Source organism: Xenopus laevis, chromosome 6S, assembly GCF_017654675.1.
Source record: "Xenopus laevis strain J_2021 chromosome 6S, Xenopus_laevis_v10.1, whole genome shotgun sequence".
NCBI classification, from domain to species: Eukaryota; Metazoa; Chordata; class Amphibia; order Anura; family Pipidae; genus Xenopus; species Xenopus laevis.
The window spans coordinates 118,580,752-118,601,964 of record NC_054382.1 but is presented as its reverse complement, the minus strand read 5'-3'; the positions used below and the strand labels follow the sequence as shown (position 1 = coordinate 118,601,964).

General features: G+C 40.5%; 1 protein-coding gene across 1 annotated transcript in view; it reads left to right on the top strand.

The window, feature by feature from the left end:
- The window catches only part of dpys.S (dihydropyrimidinase S homeolog), a 33,817-nt gene extending 17,885 nt beyond the window's left edge, over positions 1-15,932 (top strand). The window contains exons 8-9 of the mRNA XM_041567995.1: positions 10,544-10,751; positions 15,834-15,932. Coding sequence (XP_041423929.1) covers positions 10,544-10,751; positions 15,834-15,893 — 268 coding nt within the window. The 3' untranslated portion in view covers positions 15,894-15,932. The remainder of the gene's footprint in view (positions 1-10,543; positions 10,752-15,833) is intronic.
- The last annotated feature ends 5,281 nt before the right edge of the window (positions 15,933-21,213 follow it).

The window sequence follows — 21,213 nt, the reverse complement described above, 5'->3', positions numbered from 1 at the left end:
TGTTATTAAGACAAGTCTTGTATCATCTCAGAATCTTGTCCTGATGTCCATCCCCATGCCCTGGCTACACAATTAAATGGTGAAGAGAACTGGGGAATGTGGGGAGAGCAGTGACATCTAGGAAGTGCTGAATGGAAAGTGAAAGTAATTGCCTAAGGCATAGAGGAGGGGCAGACAATATTTGATTGACAGCTGAGATGTTTAAATGGATTTACAACAGCTATGAATGCTTTAATAAAAAAAAATAATATGGATTTCATGTTTAATTTGAAAAGGATTTTATTATACAGCTTTTTATGATTGGGTGACAGGTCCCCTTTAAAAATCTCTAATACAGCCGTTTTTTAGAGCGTTAGTGTGTAACCCCCATTGTTAAAGATGCTGTATATGAGGAGAATCTGCATCATGAGAATTTGTCTCTTTATTCTGTCCAACTTAAAATGATAATTCATATAGTGATGTTCTGGCCCAGAGTTCCAGAGCCAATATCTAATCAACCTAAAGTGTTGCTTTTAGTCAGTGTCATATCAGTACGGCATAAATCCTACTTAATTAAAGTGCAAGCTGGGAAGACAGCAGCACCATCGTATCAAAAGGGTTCAGACTCAGCAAAAAGCTCTCTGAGCAACAGGTTGGCATAAAATACGGCAATAGAATATACCACTTTTTGGTAGTGAGTCTTTAGGAGTAGAGCAGTATCCCCAGACCCTGCTGTTTGTGGGGTCTCACATTGGGTTAAAGTATAAATTAAGGCTAAACAGAGTTGGGGGAACTGTAGGATAGTATGGACAGAAAGGCAGAATTTTAAGTGATGGGAGAAAAAATAGCTGGTTTGCTAGCCACACTAATCCCTAGCTAACCTGTACTAGCCCATTGGCTTTTTCCCTTTCACTGCTGAAAACTGTCTAAGATAAGGGTTTCCAGATCACTGAAATAAATGCAAGGTGTTGGGCTGCACTGATTGCAGAATAACTGCATTTAAATTAAAGGCAATGGGTACAGCCCTTCAACAGGATTTCTAGAAGCGTCCTCTGATATTTCCCATGATGTGGTGACCTTACTTTGTCTTTTCCTGAGCTTCTTAGGGGCAGATTTACTAAAGGGCGAAGTGGCTAACGCTGGCGAAGATTTCGACAGCGTTACCGTTTTCAGGGACTTTGTCGATTTACTAACGGGCCCAGGCGTCACTTCGCTAGCGAAGGAGATAGACACTAGCGGTAATTCGCACTCTATCGCCAGGCGAATTTTCGCTCTAGTGAATGGATATTACTCCACAAATTCACTAAGATGCGGATTTTACTGAACGTTAGCTCTTTCGCCAGACTTGCCTTCCCCAGCTCAGACCAGGCAAAGTGCATTGGAGTGCATAGAACATCCACAATTTTCTGTTACTTACATCATATTTTTTAGTGGAAAAACATTCTAAGTCCAAAAAACGATTACGTCTTTTTTTTTTTTGTAACCGGGTTCCCCCCTACATTTCCTAACATATGGAACATAAACTATATACTGGGCTCATGTGTAGGGCATTATAACAACTCTATTTTCTTTATTAAGCTTCCCTGGACTTGTGTAATGTAATGTATTTGCTGCAACATATACGTCCATTCAACTTTATCATTTCACGCCGTATGCAAATTATCTTGAGCAACGACCTCTAAAGAAGTTGCGCTATGCAGAATTCACCAGCGTTCGGCGCCCTGGATGCAACTTTGCATGTTAGTAAATTGGCGTTGTCTGAGCAAATTTTCGACTGCCGAATAGTTGCTATGGATGCCAAGCCTTCGCTGGCGAATTATCGCCGCTTAGTAAATTTACCCCTTAGTATGAGCCTTAGTCGCCTGATTATTTGAGTCTTAATACTTCTAAAGTAAAATTAGCTACACACTTTGAGATCTTCTTCAACCTGATCACTGTATAGCTGCCTATTATAGCTTCAGTCACACAGATAGCCCCAATGCAACATGCTAAGACAATGACTACTTGTACTATACCAGGACAGCGTTCCTTCTTTTTACGGGAGACCAAATTATTTGAGGTAATCAGATTTTTGAAACAAAGATTGCCTCTCATTTCTACTGTAGGAAGAAATTCCATGTTATAAAAACAGATTATGGAGACACAGGAGGCCCCAATTTTGCATCCAGACTCATGGATTAATAATCCCTATTCTAGGAGATGCAATTTCAGATTATCATGATATCCCATCTTTCACAGCATTTCAGTAGGCAGGCCTTGTTGTAAGGGGCCCACAAACATTGTAATAAGTCTGAACCGGTTAAAAATATGGATGCACCGAATCCACTATTTGGGATATGGCATAATTCCCGAATCCTTAGTGAAAGATTCGCCAGAATACTGAACCGAGTCCTAATTTGCATATGCAATTGCATACCCAATCTGAATTAAGTGCATATACAATCCGAATCAAATTCATATGCAAATCCTAACATGCAAATGAGGCCTGCGAAAGGGAAAAAGTGGGAACATTTGTTTTACTTCTTTGTTTTACGATAAAAAATCACGTAATTTATTTTCCCGTCCTAATTTACATATGCAAATTAGGATTCGGATTCAGTTTGGTCAGGCATAAGGATTCGGCCGACTCCAAATCCTGCTGAAAAAGGCCAAATTCTGGCCAAAGCCAAACCGAATCAATGCAACCCTAGTTAAAAGCTAATGCCTGTCCCACAAAAATTATTGGTTGTTACACATGTAGGTAGAGTTGCCATCATATCCAACCAGGAGGCAGCCATATCTCCACCTAGACATACCTTTTCTTTCTAGAATAAACTTCTCTGTGTCTGACAAGCCCACCAGGATACTGGGAGAAATCCCCGTGGATGTACCAGCACTAGACAGGTGACAGTTGCATGGATATGTAGAATGCCAATATACAGATGCATTTTATGTTCTCAGTGCAAAATAACCTATGCAAAGGTTGCCAAAAATATGTACAGAAAACTGTAAATATGGTCCATATTTCCTTTCCATTAACAGGTCAGCTGCTGCATGTATCAGTAATAGTTATAACTGGAATTTAGTCTTCATAACTTTGTCACTTGCAGTTCGTGTTTGTCCAGAAACAAAGATAACTGCAACCCCGTTCACATTGATTCCTGCTAAATCCAATGACCTGACAATTTTTTTCTCAGATTTATTGGACATTAGTACAGGACCTGTTATCCAGAATGTTCGGGACCTGAGTTTTTTCCGGGTAATGGATTTTTCTGTAACTTGATGCCCATACCTCTACTGCAAAATCATTTAAACCTGATGGGATTGTTTTGCCTATAATAAAGATTAATTATAGATTTTTGGTATCTCTTGGGGGTCAAATACAAGATACTATTTTATTATTACAGAGGAAAAGGCAGAGGTGTAACTATAGAGGAAGCAGACCCTGTGGCTGCAGGGAGGCCCAGGAGGTATAGGGGCCCCATGAGACCCTTATTCATATACAATTTCAATAAATATTGGGAAAACAGGCCAATCTCTAGACATTGTGAGGGCCTGAAAAATAATTTGCTGCGGGGCCTCGTAATATCTAGTTACACCACTGGGAAGAGGAAATCATTTTTAAAAATTTGACTTAATTAATTAAAATGGAATCTACCGGAGACGACCTTCCTGTAATGCGGAGCTTTCTGGATTATGGGTTTCCAGATAACGAATCCCATACCTGTAAACAGGACCCAACCAACTTTTTTTACCTTTAATAGGTATGGCAATATTGCTTTATTGTGTACGCTCATAATAATCTTTGGGTAAAAGTCGCTTTATCACATAAAAAGTTGTTTCAATATACAGCGCCACTGTATTAGGTCACTCGGCAGAATTCTTCTGTGCTCGTTCCTATACAAGCCCCCCCTCATATCTTTATTAGAAGAAGCATCAATAATGCCACCTCACTTACGAGATGTTTAAATATTGAAAATCATCACATTGGAACCACATACAACGACAGGGTTTAATGATCGTTATTGTCATGTAAATACAACCAAGATATACCTGAACAATCAACTCGACTCTGAGGGACTGAAATGGAGTCTAACTCAATAGGCAAAAGACTGCAAGCTTGAAAAGAAAAAGAAAAGAAAAACACAGCAATATAAATCAGAAATGAGTCGGAAGGCTGGGGCTGTGATCTTCCATGTCACCACGCAATAGACGAGAGCAAGTTCTGAGAAATTCTTGCTTTTTTTGGTATCTCGGGTGCTCCCCGGTGATGGATTCACAACGACTGCTGAACAAGTGAATGTTATTTGCTCTGATAGATGCTGAGTACAAAGTTATATTCTGAAGTCAGGACTCGATTCTGTACCATGACATCAATTAAATCACCCCCCTCATACCCAACTTCTGCCCCTGGACATGTTCTTTGTTAGGTAAATGGCATATATAGAGAAAAATAATTCATATTTATGTGACATCAAATTCCCCCCTATATGATTGGTTCTGCAACTTCCGACATCAGCGGCTGGAAGGACAACACAGGGCCAGAACTAGAGGTAGACAGAAGAGGCTTGTGCCTAGGGTGTAATGGTTAGGGGTGCCAGGCATATATATAAATATATATATAGATAGACTACCACTTGTTTGTTTGTGCTGGGGAGCAGTGTCGGACTGGGACACCAGGGGCCCACCCAAAAAACCTTTGACCAGGGGCCCACCAATTAATCTCAGACAAGGAGCCCACTCTCAGTACTATTATTCTTCCTCTCCTCACTCAACCTCTATTCTACTAGTCTCTTTTCTTTACATACCATAATTTATTATTCCATCTATTTCGTCTCTTTGTTCTCATAGAAATAGGGAATGACCATGAAATAGGCCAAATATTTAGCAGCAGGAGGGCCCACTGACACCTGGGCCCACCGGGACTTTTCCTGGTATCCCTGTGGGCCAGTCCGACACTGCGGGGGAGGTGGGCTGGCTGTGCTGCATAGAGAGTTGGCCAGATTGGCCCAGTGCTGGGACAACACTAGAATTAGCAGTTCTAGACATGTATTTTCTCCCGTTTTTCATGCTGTTGTCCTCTTCACCAGTATTGGGCCATTCCCCCAGTTCATCGTATTTTCAGAGGTTTATCACACAGGTTTAGTTTCATGTGAAGCCTTTGAGAATAGATAAGGAGGATCATATGTTACTACTACTATTTTATCGTTTTTCTTGATAAGAAGGGCATTTTCAAAATATATTGCTTTTATCTGCTTTTGAACCTTTTTCGTTGTCCTCTTTATTGGGTCTGATTCTTGAGAAGAGATGTAAGTAATTTCAAGGTCTGACAGCTAGATCCAAGCATTTTCAAGGGCCACTAAAGATCTTCTCTTTGCATCAACAAGGTTAGTCTTGAAGTGACAGTGTTTGCGGAAGAATTTCCCACTGGCATCTATCCTGAACTTCAATATTACAGACTCCAACTCTGCTAAATCTGTTTAAAGCAACAGCAATGCCTTTGCACTTTCTGCAGTATCAGGAAACGGTTGAAGTGCCTGTTACAGGAAAAGTATTTCTGATATATATATTGGCTCCGTTCTAACTTGCTGATATATGTATTTCAATTTTAAAGTGTAATAATTCATTTTGTAGGGCAATATTTGCCGAAGCATTGCATGGCTGCTTCTGCAACTACGGTATATCACATTCTTAGGGTGGCTAACTACTCCTCTTAACCTCCACTGGTTAACCTCATCACTCACCTTAGGGCATGCCTTCCTTAAAGGGGAACTATCGCAAAAATGAAAATTTTATGTGAGCTTGCATACTGAAATAAGAAACTTCCTAATTACAATCAATTAAATATTCTGTATCTTTTCTAAAATAATCAAGTTTATCTTCACTATTCCTCTCTCAGCATCTGTTTCTCTTCATTCTCTCTTCATGCAGCAGTTGGGTGTCAGATAGTCATTGACTGTTAGATCCAATATATCTTATAGGGGGCTTCCTTTCCTAGCAGATGAATTAGAGCTCAATCAAATAACGGATTCCAGTACAAACAAAATCTAACAAAATAGCTGCCTTTTGCACAAATTCTGCATGTAGAGAGATATGATGCTTGGTGAGTTTAATAGAGTGAGCTCTAATACATCTTCTAGGCAAAAGGAGTCCCCCTATAAGATATATTGGATCTAACTGTCGATGAATATCTGACACCCTACACTGACAGAATAAAGAGAAACGGATGCTGAGAGAGGGATAGTGAAGAACAACTTGATTATTTCAGAAACAGTACCGAATATTTAATTGATTGTATTTGGAAAGTTTCTAATTTCAATATGATTAAGCTTATATTAAAGTTTCATTTTCGCAATAGTTCCCCTTTAAGGAAGTCATGCCCTAAGGTGAGTGATGAGGTTAACCAGTGGAGGTTAAGAAAAGTAGTTAGCCACCCTAAGAGTGTGACATATAGTAGTTGCAGAAGCAGCCATGTGATGCACAAAGGAGAAGCAGAGTACGGTAATGCACCAAATAGCAACTGCCAAACTGTAGGGATTCAAGTGGTTACACCCAATGTAGAGGAGACCCCTTTAAAGTCAACACTGTGATTCCACCCAATACTCTCTTTCAATGTGACCTCTTTTGATACTAAGGGGCAGATGTATGAAGGGTCGAATATCGAGGGTTAATTAACCCTCGATATTAGACTAGGAACTAAAATCGTTCGACTTCGAATATCGAAGTCGAACGATTTAGCGCAAATCCTACGATCGAACGATCGAAGGATTATTCGTTCGATCGAACGATTAAATCCTTCGAATCGAACGATTCGAAGGATTTTAATCCAACGATCGAAGGAATATCCTTCGATCAAAAAAACTCAGGCAAGCCTATGGGGACCTTCCCCATAGGCTAACATTGACTTCGGTAGCTTTTAGCTGCCGAACTAGGGGGTCGAAGTTTTTCTTAAAGAGACAGTACTTCGACTATCGAATGGTCGAATAGTCGAACGATTTTTAGTTTGAATCGTTCGATTCGTAGTCGAAGGTCGAAGTAGCCCATTCGATGGTCGAAAAAGCCCAAAAAACACTTCGAAATTCGAAGTTTTTTTAATTCGAATCCTTCACTCGAGCTTTGTAAATGTGCCCCTATGTACTTTGAAAAGTCTGTTATACATTTAAGAATAACTTGCCCCCAATTTATTACTAAGATGTGTGAATGGTATTAGCTTGGAGAAACCATTACCTCCAATACTACAGAGAGGGCCAAGCTGAGAGAGAAACACATGCCACAGTACCATACCTCAAGGTAGAGTCCTGCAGTGGGTCGGGTACCCGTGGGTTACCTGCAAAAAAAGTGGGCAACGATGGGTGTATTTTAAGGTGCGGGTATGGATGCGGGTCTGCAGGTCGCAGGTCGGGTTGCAGGTCTCATCTAAAATTTCTTATCTTATGGAATATTGTCTATATTTTACTCCTTTTAAAGTTTTACAAAGTTTTACAAAACGTGTTTCTGTCCCTGCCCACTTTTGATGACATCACTTACGGTTTGCAGCAACTTCACTTCCTGTTTGATGGTGGCTGGCGGGTTGCGGGTCGGGTTGTGGATAAGGCAGTTGCAGGTCCGGTAGCAGATCAAATGGGGAAAAAAGCGGGTTGCGGTTTGGGTCGCGGGTTCGGGTCTCAGAAATTGGTTCCGTGCAGGACTCTACTTCAAAGGCAGCGGAACTACTAAAACTAGCATTTGTTTCTTTTGTTCTGACACAGTCAGTGCCATTTCATGAACCTAAAAACTGGATGAAGTATTGGGAAGAGGGTAAGGTTTAGGATAATTAAAGGAAAACTATACCCCCCAAACAATGTAGGTCTCTATTAAAAGATACTGAGTAAAACAGCTCATGTGTAAAACCCTGCTTCATGTAAATGAACCATTATCATAATAATATACTTTTCTAGTAGTATGTGCCATTGGGTAATCATAAATAGAAAATTGCCATTTTAAAAAATAAGGGCCGCCCCCTGAGATCGTAAGATTCACTGTGCACACATACAAACCACATGTAAGGTCACATGAGCCAATTAACAGACAGAGTTCTGCCTTTGCTTCCTCACTTCTTCCTGTTACAGTTAGAGTTGTAGTATTTCTGGTCAGGTGATCTCTGAGGCAGCACAGATAGAGTCACGAAATGGTGGTTCAAGGCAAGAGATGTAAAAGGGCAATATTTATGTAAATAAATATTCCAGTTTGGTAAGATTCTTTAATATGTCATTCAATTTGATATAAACTATCTGTTGCTTAAGTATTCATTTTGGGGGTATAGTTTTCCTTTAACAGATGTGGCTGGTCTGACCACCTTGCCCTACTGTAACTTCTATGCCCTTCTCTTCCCAACAACTACTGCTGCTCTGCAGGTTTTTTTTTAAATCTTTACAAATCAATGGCAGTATTGGAATTTTTTCCCTGAACCTGGTCACAGTCCTGGGAACAGTAGTTAATGATGGGAGTAGATAATCACTTTTTATATAACAATAATTGGATCTGATGACTTAGCTTGATTTCCCAACAGACCAGAAAAAAACTATAAAGACACATTCTTAAAGTTGCATATTTTCCAACCAGTGCAGCTTTGTTTTTATTTTGTTGCATAAATTAATCTTCTTATTTTTAAATTTACAAATTATGTCTTCCAAATTACAATTAAAGGGGACCTGTCACCCAGACATAAAAACCTGTGTTCTGAATCAAATTATTATCATAAAAGAATTCTTTTTTTAATAAAACAACCATGCCTGTTATATTATAAATATATTTAAGAATCTGAGCTGCCAATCATATATTGACTGCCCTGCCTATGTGTGAGGTGTGGCAGTCAATTACTTTAACTTTCCACTCCGTACTTTCTAGATGTCCCTGCACTCTCGTCCTTACATTCCCCCTCCCTGCACACAGTCTTTAATAGTGCAGCCAGTGCATGGGCATTAGGTCCCCCATTCTGGCACATAAAGGAAATTTTGGGGTCATACAAAACTTGTTTAATAACATTGTCCACAAAATGGCGGCTGCCTGTATGCTGTGATTGTGAATTCCAAGACTAAAAGGAACAGAATTTAAATTATATATATATATATATATATATATATATATATATATATATATATATAACAAACAGGGGTTGTATTTGTCTATATATATATATATATATAGCACCATAGAAAGCCAGCACTCTCGAATAAAAAGTTCATATGCCTGGGTGCAGTATCAAAAATATTATCCACAGAAATCCAAAGGATCCGCACTCACAGGTCTTCTGCGTAAAAAAGTTTTTATTGCAAAGCTTACAGCCTAACGTTTCGGCCTCCTCCGAGGCCTTTCTCAAAGTAAAAAATAAAAACTTTGTTACGCATAAGACCTGTGAGTGCGGATCCTTTGGATTTCTATATATATATATATATATGTGTATATATATATATATATATATATGTATATATATATATTGTAAGTAAAGTTAATTTTTTTCAACTAGCATGATAGAAAAGAATTTGGGATTATTTCTTAGGGTGACATGTCCCCTTTAAATAAAGTGGATTGGAGATCTCTCAAGTTGTTGATGGCAACAGTAGAAGTCATGAAGGTAAGAAAGTCACATAAACCTAATGAAGCAGATTCACCACTATTTTAGAACCACTGAGAGTTTCATGTTCCAGAAAAAGCTGTTGTATCTGCCTACGGGTAATTACAGAGGATATCGGAACCTTCTAAAACCAGAAGGGATCTCTGTGGTCCAAGATAGAACATCCAAAATGTTATCTACTTCCTCATACTCCCCAACACATCCCTCAATCTGCAACTTTAAAGGGCATGTAAAGGCAAAATAATAAAATCCCATTTTTACTTTCTTTAATGAAAAAGAAACCTATCTCCAATATACTTTAATTAAAAAATGTCTACCGTTTTTATAAGAAACCTGACTGTATGCAGTGAAATTCTCCCTTCATTTACTGCTGTGGATAGGAATTGTCAGATGGTCCCTAACTGCTGAGCAGGGAAACAATCATACTTATGAACAGCAGGGGGAGCCCCCGCCTTACTTCCCAGCCATGCAGAACTCAAGCAGCTTTGTTTATGATGATCCCTAAGCAGCCCAGACCACACTGAGCATGTGCACAGTCTTAGTCTTGCAAAGATGTTTAACAAAGTTACAAGATGGTGACCCCCTGTAGCCAACTTTGAAAGCATAAATTATTTGTTTGATGAGGCTTGTGGTGCCCTTTAAGAATTATCATGTGTCATTTCCTTTCTTCTTCTTTTCTTGAACTTTTGCCTTTTGTTTCACCTAAATGAACAATGTAACTACACAGCTACTGTACAGTGTATGGCAGTTTTAGAACTAGGAAATAGTGGTTAAAAACTGAAATATAATTTCCTTTTAAATTTGCCTCAAAGAAAAAGCCAGCTTGTTAGAATATCAAACCTGCCAACTACTATGTATCCTGAAATGGCTTTTTGAGTCCTCAAGTCTTTTAGTAAGAAGGAAGTGGGGACCTGTACACGACACTACAACTGAGCTTTGGCTTCATCTTTTGATGTTGTCTTCTCTTTGCAGGACCATTTCTGCCAAAACTCACCATCAAGCTGTGAACTGCAACATATTTGAAGGGATGGAGTGCCATGGAGTCCCCTTGGTGACCATCGCTGGAGGCAGAGTGGTGTATGAGAATGGAATTCTGCATACGGTGGAAGGACATGGAAAGTACATTTCTCGGAAGCCATTCGCTGATTATGTCTATGGCCGGATACACCAGAGAGATGCTGTGAGTGAACTCAATAGGGATCATTTACTAATACCACTGGTACAAATGCAGCAGCAAAAAGTGTGTTCTGCACCTTGAGTTTAATGGAGAACTAACACTAATTGAAGAAAAACTGCAGAAATGTTGTACGTTATATTTTGGGTTTCTGTGACAGCCCAAGGCAACCACAGCCCTTTAGCAGTAAAGATCTGTGTCTCCAAAGATGCCCCAGTAGCTCCCCATCTTCTTTTCTGCTGATTCACTGCACATGCTCTGTGCTGCTGTCACTTACTGAGCTTAGGGACCCACTCACAATATACAGTACACATAGAATAGAAATGTCACAATATAAGGCTGAACAGTAAATAATTCAATAATTAGCATATGGAAACTCTAAAATCAGGGCAAATACCATCAGAATTTGCCATTAGTCCTGTAGAATCAACCTCTATGACAGGTGAACCTGATTTTCTGCTTTATAATTAGTGACAACTTCTAAGCTTTACTTCTCAACAGCTTCCCAGGTCAAACTGAGCATGTGCAGTGTCACTGACACTCCTAACAAATCCAAGATGGGAAACGCCTGTGCACAAATTGAATGGCCTGGATCCTTACTACTATAGAGATACTGAACCTTTAGGCTGGTGCAATAAGTTCAGCTTATAAAATATGGCATTTCCAGCCATTTACATTTTCCAAGTTCAGTTCTCCTTTAAAATCTGGTACAGTTCTATCACACACAAGGGACCCCTGTACCCCCTAGCACCTTGTATCCCCTGGCACTTCCTTGCTTGTCCTGCTGGCAGTGCTACACACAAATGCAACTCTTTGTGCCCCATTCTAGGACCATAAGTTTAAGTGCAAACAACAATGTGCACGTTACATCTTATTCCTCTCTTCATTAAGAGACTCCATTTGGGTGAATCAGAATGTTTAATCGGAAGTTACTGTTTTTCTTCAAACATAAATACATTAACTTTTGAAATTCATGTCAATATGGGATATGCAATCACCTTGCCCAGAAAACTAAGGAATCAGCTGTGGGCGGGTGACAATGAAGTGGCCACGTACCAACAAAATACACAAGAAAGTCTAAATACTCCTCTGCACCAACTGTCTCAGTATGAACTCTTCCTTTATCCACTTATTAATTGAGTGATGTGTTCACCATATTCTTTTGGTTCAACTGCACCTCAGCAATAGACATAGGGTGCATTAGACATAGAGCGCAATGGACATAGGACAAAATAGACATAGGGCGATTTAGACATAGGGAGCAATAGACATAGGGCACATTAGACAAAGGGCGCAATAGACTTAGGGAGCAATAGACATAGGGCGCATTAGACAAAGGGCGCAATAGACATAGGGCGCAAAAGACATAGGGCGCAATAGACATAGGGCGCAATAGACATAGGGCGCAATAGACATAGGGCGCATTAGACATGGAACACAGTAGATATGGGACACAATAGACATAGGGTGCATTAGACATAGGGCGCAATAGACATAAGACACAATAGACATAGGGTGCATTAGACATAGGGCGCAATAGACATAAGACACAATATACATAGGGTGCATTAGACATAGGGCGCAATAGACATAGGGTGCATTAGACATAGAACACAATAGACATAGGGCGCATTAGACATAGGGCGTATTAGACATAGGGAGCAATAGACATAGGGCACATTAGACATAGGGAGCAATAGACATAGGGCACATTAGACATAGGACGCATTAGACATAGGGCGCATTAGACATAGGGCGCATTAGACATAGGGCGCAATAGACATAGGGCGCATTAGACATAGGGCGCATTAGACATAGGGCGCAATAGACATAGGGCACATTAGACATAGGGCGCATTAGACATAGGGCGCATTAGACATAGGGCGCATTAGACATAGGGAGCAATAGATATAGGGCGCATTAGACATAGGGCACAAAAGACATGAGACACAATAGACATCGGACACAATAGACATAGGGCGCATTAGACGTAGGGCGCATTAGACGTAGGGCGCATTAGACGTAGGGCGCATTAGACGTAGGGCGCATTAGACGTAGGGCGCATTAGACGTAGGGCGCATTAGACGTAGGGAGCAATAGACGTAGGGAGCAATAGACATAAGACATAATAGACATAGGATGGGGGTGCTACCAAATGGAACTTGGCCATTCTTCCTGCAGAATAAAGCTGATCACAAACATTAAGATCCACTTGGTGGCAAAGTCACAAAACAATCAGAACTTGGCCAACTACCCACTAGGCAAAATTGGGCTAATATGATCATTTGGCCCCCGGGCCAATGATTGGATCATAACAATCTCCTATGCAGGCCCTTTGGGAGAGAACCACATCAATGCACCAATGTTCTCCTCACCTGCTGGGATTTTCAACTGATTTCGGACAGATATCTGTCATTGAGGAACTCAGGAGGTGCCATACACGGGCATAACAGCTGCCAGTCTGAAGGGGACGATTCACAGCTTATATCAGCCAGCTTCTCTCTGCCAAGGTACAAAAAAATACACAAAATACACAAAATAATGGCACATTCACATTAAAATCTTCCAAATGCTAGTGGGGGTATTTATATTCAGTCATTTGACATGTCTCATTATTAAGCTTCCATATCAATGAACACTTCCAAATTTCCACATTCACTTATTGACCCTAACTTTTGTGTGAACCATAATTCTATATCATCTTTCTATTCAGGCCTCTCCTATTCATATTCCAGTCTCTTATTCAAATCAAGGCATGGTTGCTAGGGTAATTTGGACCCTAGCAACAAGACTAATGTAATGGCAATAAATAGAATAAAAACCTAAATTACTCAAAAACCACAAATAATAAAAAATCAAAACCAACTGCAAATGATTTCATAACATCACTTTCTACATTATACTAAGTTAATTCAAAGGTGAATAACCACTTTCATAGAAATAATCAGTTATTAACCCCTCTGATACTGAGGTCTTTGGACAAATGCCCTCTCAGTGCTCCCTTTTAACCCCCTGGTGGTACAGAAAGCCGGTGTAAGATATATATTCGCATACAATGAATTTTTGCTGAAGCCGAGCTGTCAGATATGGAAGTACATGTCACATTATTATCACCCACTCGACTGCCTCTGACATTCCTGGAAACGATGACATTATTGTGTAAGAAGCAACTGACAAATCGTATGCACCTAATTAACTTAATATTTGCATTAATGTCGCAACTGCCAGCCATTCGTTTTGTAATTAGCATTTATTTCACATTATGTTCCAGATTTTCTCTGTAAATTACAATAATGTGAATATTGCAGACAAATGTGCTCCGGTGAATAGGTAACAGGTATAAACAGCCGCCTCTACATCTGATGCTTGGAAAGACGGCTGTACTTTTCCTTTGACGGGCGGATGCCGAGCACATAATGTTCACAGGCCCGTGTGTCTTAACTAGAGCTGACAGATTAGCATGCCACACCATCAGGCCTGGTCAATCTGTGCCCGCCTCTCAATGAGCAGCAACTGCCAGCGTTAGAATTGATATATTTATTCTATCTTCTTACTGTAATCATTTGGCATTAACCTAATTAAACAGGGAATATGGATTCACTTCCCTGCCAGCATTTAACCACCTGTTCGTACCACTGATTTTCATTCCTGACTGAGTTCTAACCGCTAAACAGTTCATCGTACTCAGAACAACTTGATTTAAAGGGTACCGGAATATCATCATATACTTCTATTTGTTCATATAAATAATCATATGCCAATCCATGGTTAGCTGGTCTCCTTAATAAAGAGGGCATTTGCCCAAGGCCCATCAATTCTGGGGCCTGCGATACTTTTTTTTTTTAATTCTGTTTTTTCCAAAATTATTTATAGACTCAAACTAAACATTTCATGCTTCTAACATATGGTATCCCAAAACTCAGAGCAAACCACAAGGTCCTGGTCCTGGCTCACACTTCTGCCAAAAGCAGTGGCCTTTGGTTTTGGGAGGAACCCTCTGCTACTCAGATGCTACCAGGACCTAACGTAAGAGGACCAAGGGTGAAGCTCTGGGCAGGCAAGGGAACCATAACATATACAGAAAGGATGGGGAACAAGGACTATGGTCAAGGGACAGGCCGGATCAATAGACAGACAGACAACACGGAACCAAATCAGGAAGCAGAAGCGTAATTGAGGTCACAGGCCAGGGTCAAACCAAATAGATTTGTAATAAGATCCAATAGAATAGATGAAGAACAGGCAGAGGTTGGTACAGGCAGCAGAACAACAAAGGTCAAGGTCAGGCAGTGGTCAATAACAGGCTCAGAAAAATAACACACCCAGGAACTATGAAACATAGACCTATACTGGAGAAGAGAGTCAGAACAGAGTAGGGGGTTTTATAGCCAGACTAGTGGCTTAGACAAATCACCTGTGGCCAGTGTCGGACTGGGATATCAGGGGTACACCAGAAAACCTTAGACCATGGGCCCATTTCTATTCATATTACTCTATTCTTTCATTATTAAGTCTCTTTTTCCCATAAACAAATAGGGAATGACCATAAAATAGGCCAAATGTATAGAAGCAAGAGGCCCACTGACACCTGGGCCCACCAGGAATTTTCCTGGTATCCAGGTGGGCCAGTCCAACACTGCCTGTGGCCAGATTGGTAACGGGTGAAACAAGCCAAGCCTACTTGCAGCTACAAACATAGCCATGGGAATGAAGCAGGACCTTAGCTGTCTGCTCACATAGAGCAGTGGTAATGCAGACAACACGGGAGCACCAGGATGCCTGGTTCAACTCCTGGCAAGTTATCACAATACTTTTATTTGATTGCGTCTTTTAGATTCAAATTTTTAAATTAACAAGCAAATACTTGAGTCTGGTGAAATTTTGAGTTTAATCCAATTTTTTAAAAAAACAAACAAAATAGAATTTTGATTAATTGGAATCCCCATGAAATCAGTGACCGCGAGAGAGTCCTGAAAGTATGTCCATAGCAATTGCTCCTCAGGAAGCATCAGCAAACTGAGTCAATCCCTCACTGCAGTTCCTGCTCAAATCACTCCACTAATTACTAATGATGATATTTTGATGCAGGTATGCCAGCCAGTACCAGTACAGCGTGAGCCATACAAAGGAGATGTGATCCAATTATAGTGTGAAATCAACCTTGATGCTCCACATACTGTGAACAAGGTAGAGTATGAGATACTGGAGCTGACACTGCACAATCAATTGAATGACATGACCATTTATATTTTTGACAATTTTCTAAGGGGGCTAGAACACTGTGGGGCCTGGCGCACTGCAAACCCCAATCACTCACCCACTCGCTCCCTGCCCATGCCCCCCCACACCCTGCCCCAGCCACCAGGTAAGAAAGCGGCAGAGATAGAGGTGTTCTACATAACTTTAGAGGAAGCAGACCCTGTGGTCCAAACCCCATTGTTCCCTGGGCCTCCCCATGGCCGCTGAATCTTGGTGTGTTTCCTCTATAGTTACACCACTGAATACACAAAATTTCGGCAAGGTGTGTACCTATTCAGTGTCGGACTGGTATGTCAAGGGCCCACCAGAAAACCTTAGACCGTGGGCCAGTTTCCAAACTGTTATTCCTCTTCTCTTCACTCAACTTCTTTATTCTCCTATTCTTGTATCTCTACTTACTATACTCTATTCTTCCATTAATAAGCCAATTAAATAAATAGAGAATGACCATGAAATTGGCCAAATTGTAAGAAGCATGAGGGTCCACTGACACCTGGGCCCACCGGGAGTTTTCCTGGTATCCCAGTCTCTGAACCTATTCACTTCCCAAGTGCAAATGGAATATAGATCCATATACTTATACACTTATAATTTGGTTTAGGGATATATGAGTTGGCCCAAGATGTGCAGGATCTAAGTTTCAGGCTAACATACAGACCAAACTTCTACACAAACCATAATATTTTGTGATTTCACAGTCTCTCTCAGGGTCGGACTGCAGCATTGGGGGCTTACCGGGGCCCTACTGGAAGTCACCGGGGCCCCTCCCAACTTATGAACTTCCTCCCCATATGAGCAAACGTCGATGCAACTCGGTAGAAGATCTTTTATTTTAGGTGGCAGTAGATCGGAGGAGCAGGTCTGGGCCGGCCCATGAGGGCCAGGACCAACCAGGTTTTTTCCCGGTGTCCCGTCGGCCCAGTTCCACCCTGACCTCTCTGTTGACATAATCAGAGCAAGCAGATTGGCCATGGGTTGATAAACCCCATCTCTAACTCGTGCTGGCTTGGGCCTGGGTGGAAAAGGAGCAGGTCAAGAAATTCCTGACTCATACAGTTCCATTTTGGCATGTTATGTTGTATTGTTGCTCCATATGATGTAAATAACATCATAATGAGGGAATGCATTCTATGGAGTTTTTTCTTCTGCATGGTCTGTAGCAGATAGGCACCAATTGGGTTTATTTAAAGATTTAAAATAATTTTTAAAATTTATTTAAAATTATAAGAAATACATATTGTAGTGCAACTTGTCTAATGTCTTTTTTTTGTGACAAGTTATTTCTTCATTCCTTTGTAGAAAAACGTCACAGCAAACCCAGTGAAGATCAAGCAAATAATGTGTTATATCTACATATGTAAAAGGTTTCCATTAGCGATATATGACACAGTACAGATCCGTCAGTATTATTTTACATTTAAATAATAAATATTATACAATGTTTGTTTTGAATTTTGTGTCACATTTTTCCTTTGAATAAAGCACAAGATTCTTGCGCAGGTGATAAAGGAGCAGTGTGAGTTGAGGTTACTGGGTCATACAGCAAATTTCTATTAGGACCCAAATTGTAAGGATAAATTTCATTGCATACAGTCAGATTTCTTATAAAAACAGTACATATTTTTTAATTAAAGGGCACGTGAAGGCAAAAAACTAAAATCCCATTTTTACTTTCTTTAATTAAAAAGAAACCTATCTCCAATATACTTTAGTTAAAAAACGTGTACCATTTTTATAAGAAACCTGACTGTATGCAGTGAAATGCTCCCTTCATTTACTGCTGTGGATAGGAATTGTCAGATGGTCCCTAACTGCTGAGCAGGGAAACAATCATACTTATGAACAGCAGGGGGAGCCCCCGCCTTACTTCCCAGCCATGCAGAACTCAAGCAGCTTTGTTTATGACGATCCCTAAGCAGCCCAGACCACACTGAGCATGTGCACAGTCTTAGTCTTGCAAAGATGTTTAACAAAGTTACAAGATGGTGACCCCCTGCAGCCAACTTAGAAAGCATAAATTATTTGTTTGATTAGGCTTGTGGTGCAGTAAGTTCCTGTTTATATTTAGTATACAAAATACAGCATTTCTAGCCTTATTCTATTTTAGGCTTTACATGCCCTTTAAAGTATATTGGAGATAGATTTCTTTTTCATTAAAGAAAGTAAAAATGGGATTTTATTTTTTGCCTTTACATGCCCTTTAATGATTAATGCAACTTTTCCTGGAGGACGAGTGGGAGGGTCACTGGTTTGTAGCCAGTTCTTATTAAGGCTGTAAAAAAGTCTCTGCCTGCCTCCCACCTTATAAATCACTTTACTTAAGCTGTGGGAGTGAGGGAGTTTGAAAATATGGCTCAGGTCAGAAGTCCGTTGAAGAGGTGACGTCCCAGATCTCGTCTCTATGGAGGAGTATTCCTAAGTGCACAAAAGAGCCTGTGTAGTTCCCATGAAGGAGTAGCTATGGTTAATAGGGTTAATATGCTAATTATCCATGTTTGTAGTAAATGTAGTATACTCTTTAAAATTGTTGTGGGATTTAGGGGGTTTGGCCAAAAGTGGGAGTGGCTTCACAAAAAATTTTGCGCCAGGGTATTGGGGCCAACCAGTTGCCTCTCTGTCCAGGGCCCACCAAGGCCTTAAAACAGCCCTGGTGCCAGCACCTATCATATTGCCCCCATTTGTACCTGTGCCAGCATAAGCCAAAACATCCATCATGTTGTCACCCCCAATCTGTACCTATCCCAGCGGCAGCACAAATAAAACCATCGTATTGTCCCAAATCTGTGTACTTGTGCCAGCAGCCAGCATATTGCCCTATGTACCTGAGCCAGCAGCAGCCAGTTCCTCATATTGCCCCCAATCTGTACCTGTGTCAGCAGCAGCCAAAAATCCATCATATTGCCCCATATCATCTGTTTACCTGTGCCAGTAGCAGCCAAGAGAGAGAGGTGGGGAGTGAAAAAGAGGGTTGAAACAAGCAGTTTATAAAAATGAAAACTATTAGGCCAAGCAAACCAGGTTTTTTTTAAAAAAAATAAAAAATAAAAATCCCCTTAAAAGTGCACCTACTCTGCCTACCCCTAGTTCCGACCTTGCATACCTCACATTTGGAATGTGCTATAACTGGAGATACACTGCCACTTACTACAAGCCCTCATTATGATGTCCCTTCCCAACTTGGCTCCGGCTGGCCTTCTTTAGGGTTCAGGCTTTTCGACTGAATCCTTTTAACTCAGGCTCCTACAGAGGTCTACTGCATGAGGCCCTCCACTAGCATCCACCCCCTCTAATGGCGGAGTCAAAAGGAAAATAACTATGGGATCTGATTCCTTTAATAGACTAATGAATAGCCACACAAGGAAAACACCCCATAGTCCACTAGGAACCCCCGCCCCACTGGGCATAGATTAGTTACATACCAATCATCCTTTTATAAACCCTCCCTCTGTTATTGGAGGACACTGAACTAGTTCATAGCTTCCTTAGCGGTGTTAAAGGCATGTAAAGGCAAAAAAATAAAATACCATTTTTACTTTCTTTAATGAAAAAGAAACCTATCTCCAATATACTTTAATTAAAAAATGTGTACCATTTTTATAAGAAACCTGACTGTATGCAGTGAAATTCTCTCTTCATTTACTGCTGTGGATAGGAATTGTCAGATGGTCCCTAACTGCTGAGCAGGGAAACAATCATACTTATGAACAGCAGGGGGAGCCCCCGCCTTACTTCCCAGCCATGCAGAACTCAAGCAGCTTTGTTTATGATGATCCCTAAGCAGCCCAGACCACACTGAGCATGTGCACAGTCTTAGTCTTGCAAAGATGTTTAACAAAGTTACAAGATGGTGACCCCCTGTAGCCAACTTTGAAAGCATAAATCATTTGTTTTATTAGGCTTGTGGTGCAGTAAGTTCATGTTTATATTTAATATACAAAATACAGCATTTCTAGCCTTATTCTGTTTTAGACTTTACATGCCCTTTAAATTAGTTTTACTAAAATGTCTTTTTTTTTCCAGTTATTGGCTCAGCACATTCAAATACTTGTTATTTCATTAGCTAAGTGACCCTCTGGATTCAAATGTTCTATTTAGATAATGGGAGGAGGTCGCTGCCTTGACAATAATAAAAGTAAAGAAATTAATAACTCTAATTTGTGATGTATCCCATAGTAATGTTCTTTTTGGCCTGTCCTGCTGCTTGGCTCTGGATTCCAGTATTGATTGGTATGTGATTCCAAAGTTGAGTCTTTTGCTGGCATGCATCATTTCAGCTTTATCTTCTACATACTCGGTTCCATTGCTATGCTAGTTTTATGGTAATATCAGAACCAAAGCACCACCAATGTTGTCCATCAACTCCAGGAACAGTTTTGTAGTGGGGAAGAGTGGGAATTTATTGAGCTTTCAGGATCAGCGGGAACTAGGGATACAACGAATCCGCTATTTTGGATTCGGCTGAACCCCCGAATCCTTTGCAAAAGATTTGGCTGAATACAAACCCAAACCCTAATTTGCATATGCAAATCAGTGAGGGGAATGGAAAAAAAGAGCCACGCATGAAGTACACAGCTAAAAAAAAATTTTACTACCTTGTTTTGTGACGAAAAGTCACATGATTTTAAGGATTCCGTTTGGCCACTCACAAGGATTTGGCCGATTCCGAATCCTGCTGAAAATGGCCGAATACCGAACCAAATCCTGGATTCGGTGCATCCTAGGGAAAACATTGGTGCATGAATACTATATGGCCAAAGGTATCTGGACACCTGCCTGTCCAACTTCTCATTCCAAAACCAAGGTATTGATATGAAGTTGATTCTGCCTCTATTCTTCTACTCTGGGAAGATGTTTGAACAGTAATAGGATTTGCTTCCTTTCATAAGTAAGAGGTTAGACAATGATCAGCATCAGCAGATGTTGACTTGGGTTTAGTTGGGTTGTGCAAGCCAGTCAAGTTATTCCACTCCATTCTCAACAAACCAATTGTGTATGAACTTTACATTGGGGTTGCTATTGTTTTTATAAGAAACCTGACTGTATGCAGTGAAATTCTCCCTTCATTTACTGCTGTGGATAGGAATTGTCAGATGGTCCCTAACTGCTGAGCAGGGAAACAATCATACTTATGAACAGCAGGGGGAGCCCCCGCCTTACTTCCCAGCCATGCAGAACTCAAGCAGCTTTGTTTATGACGATCCCTAAGCAG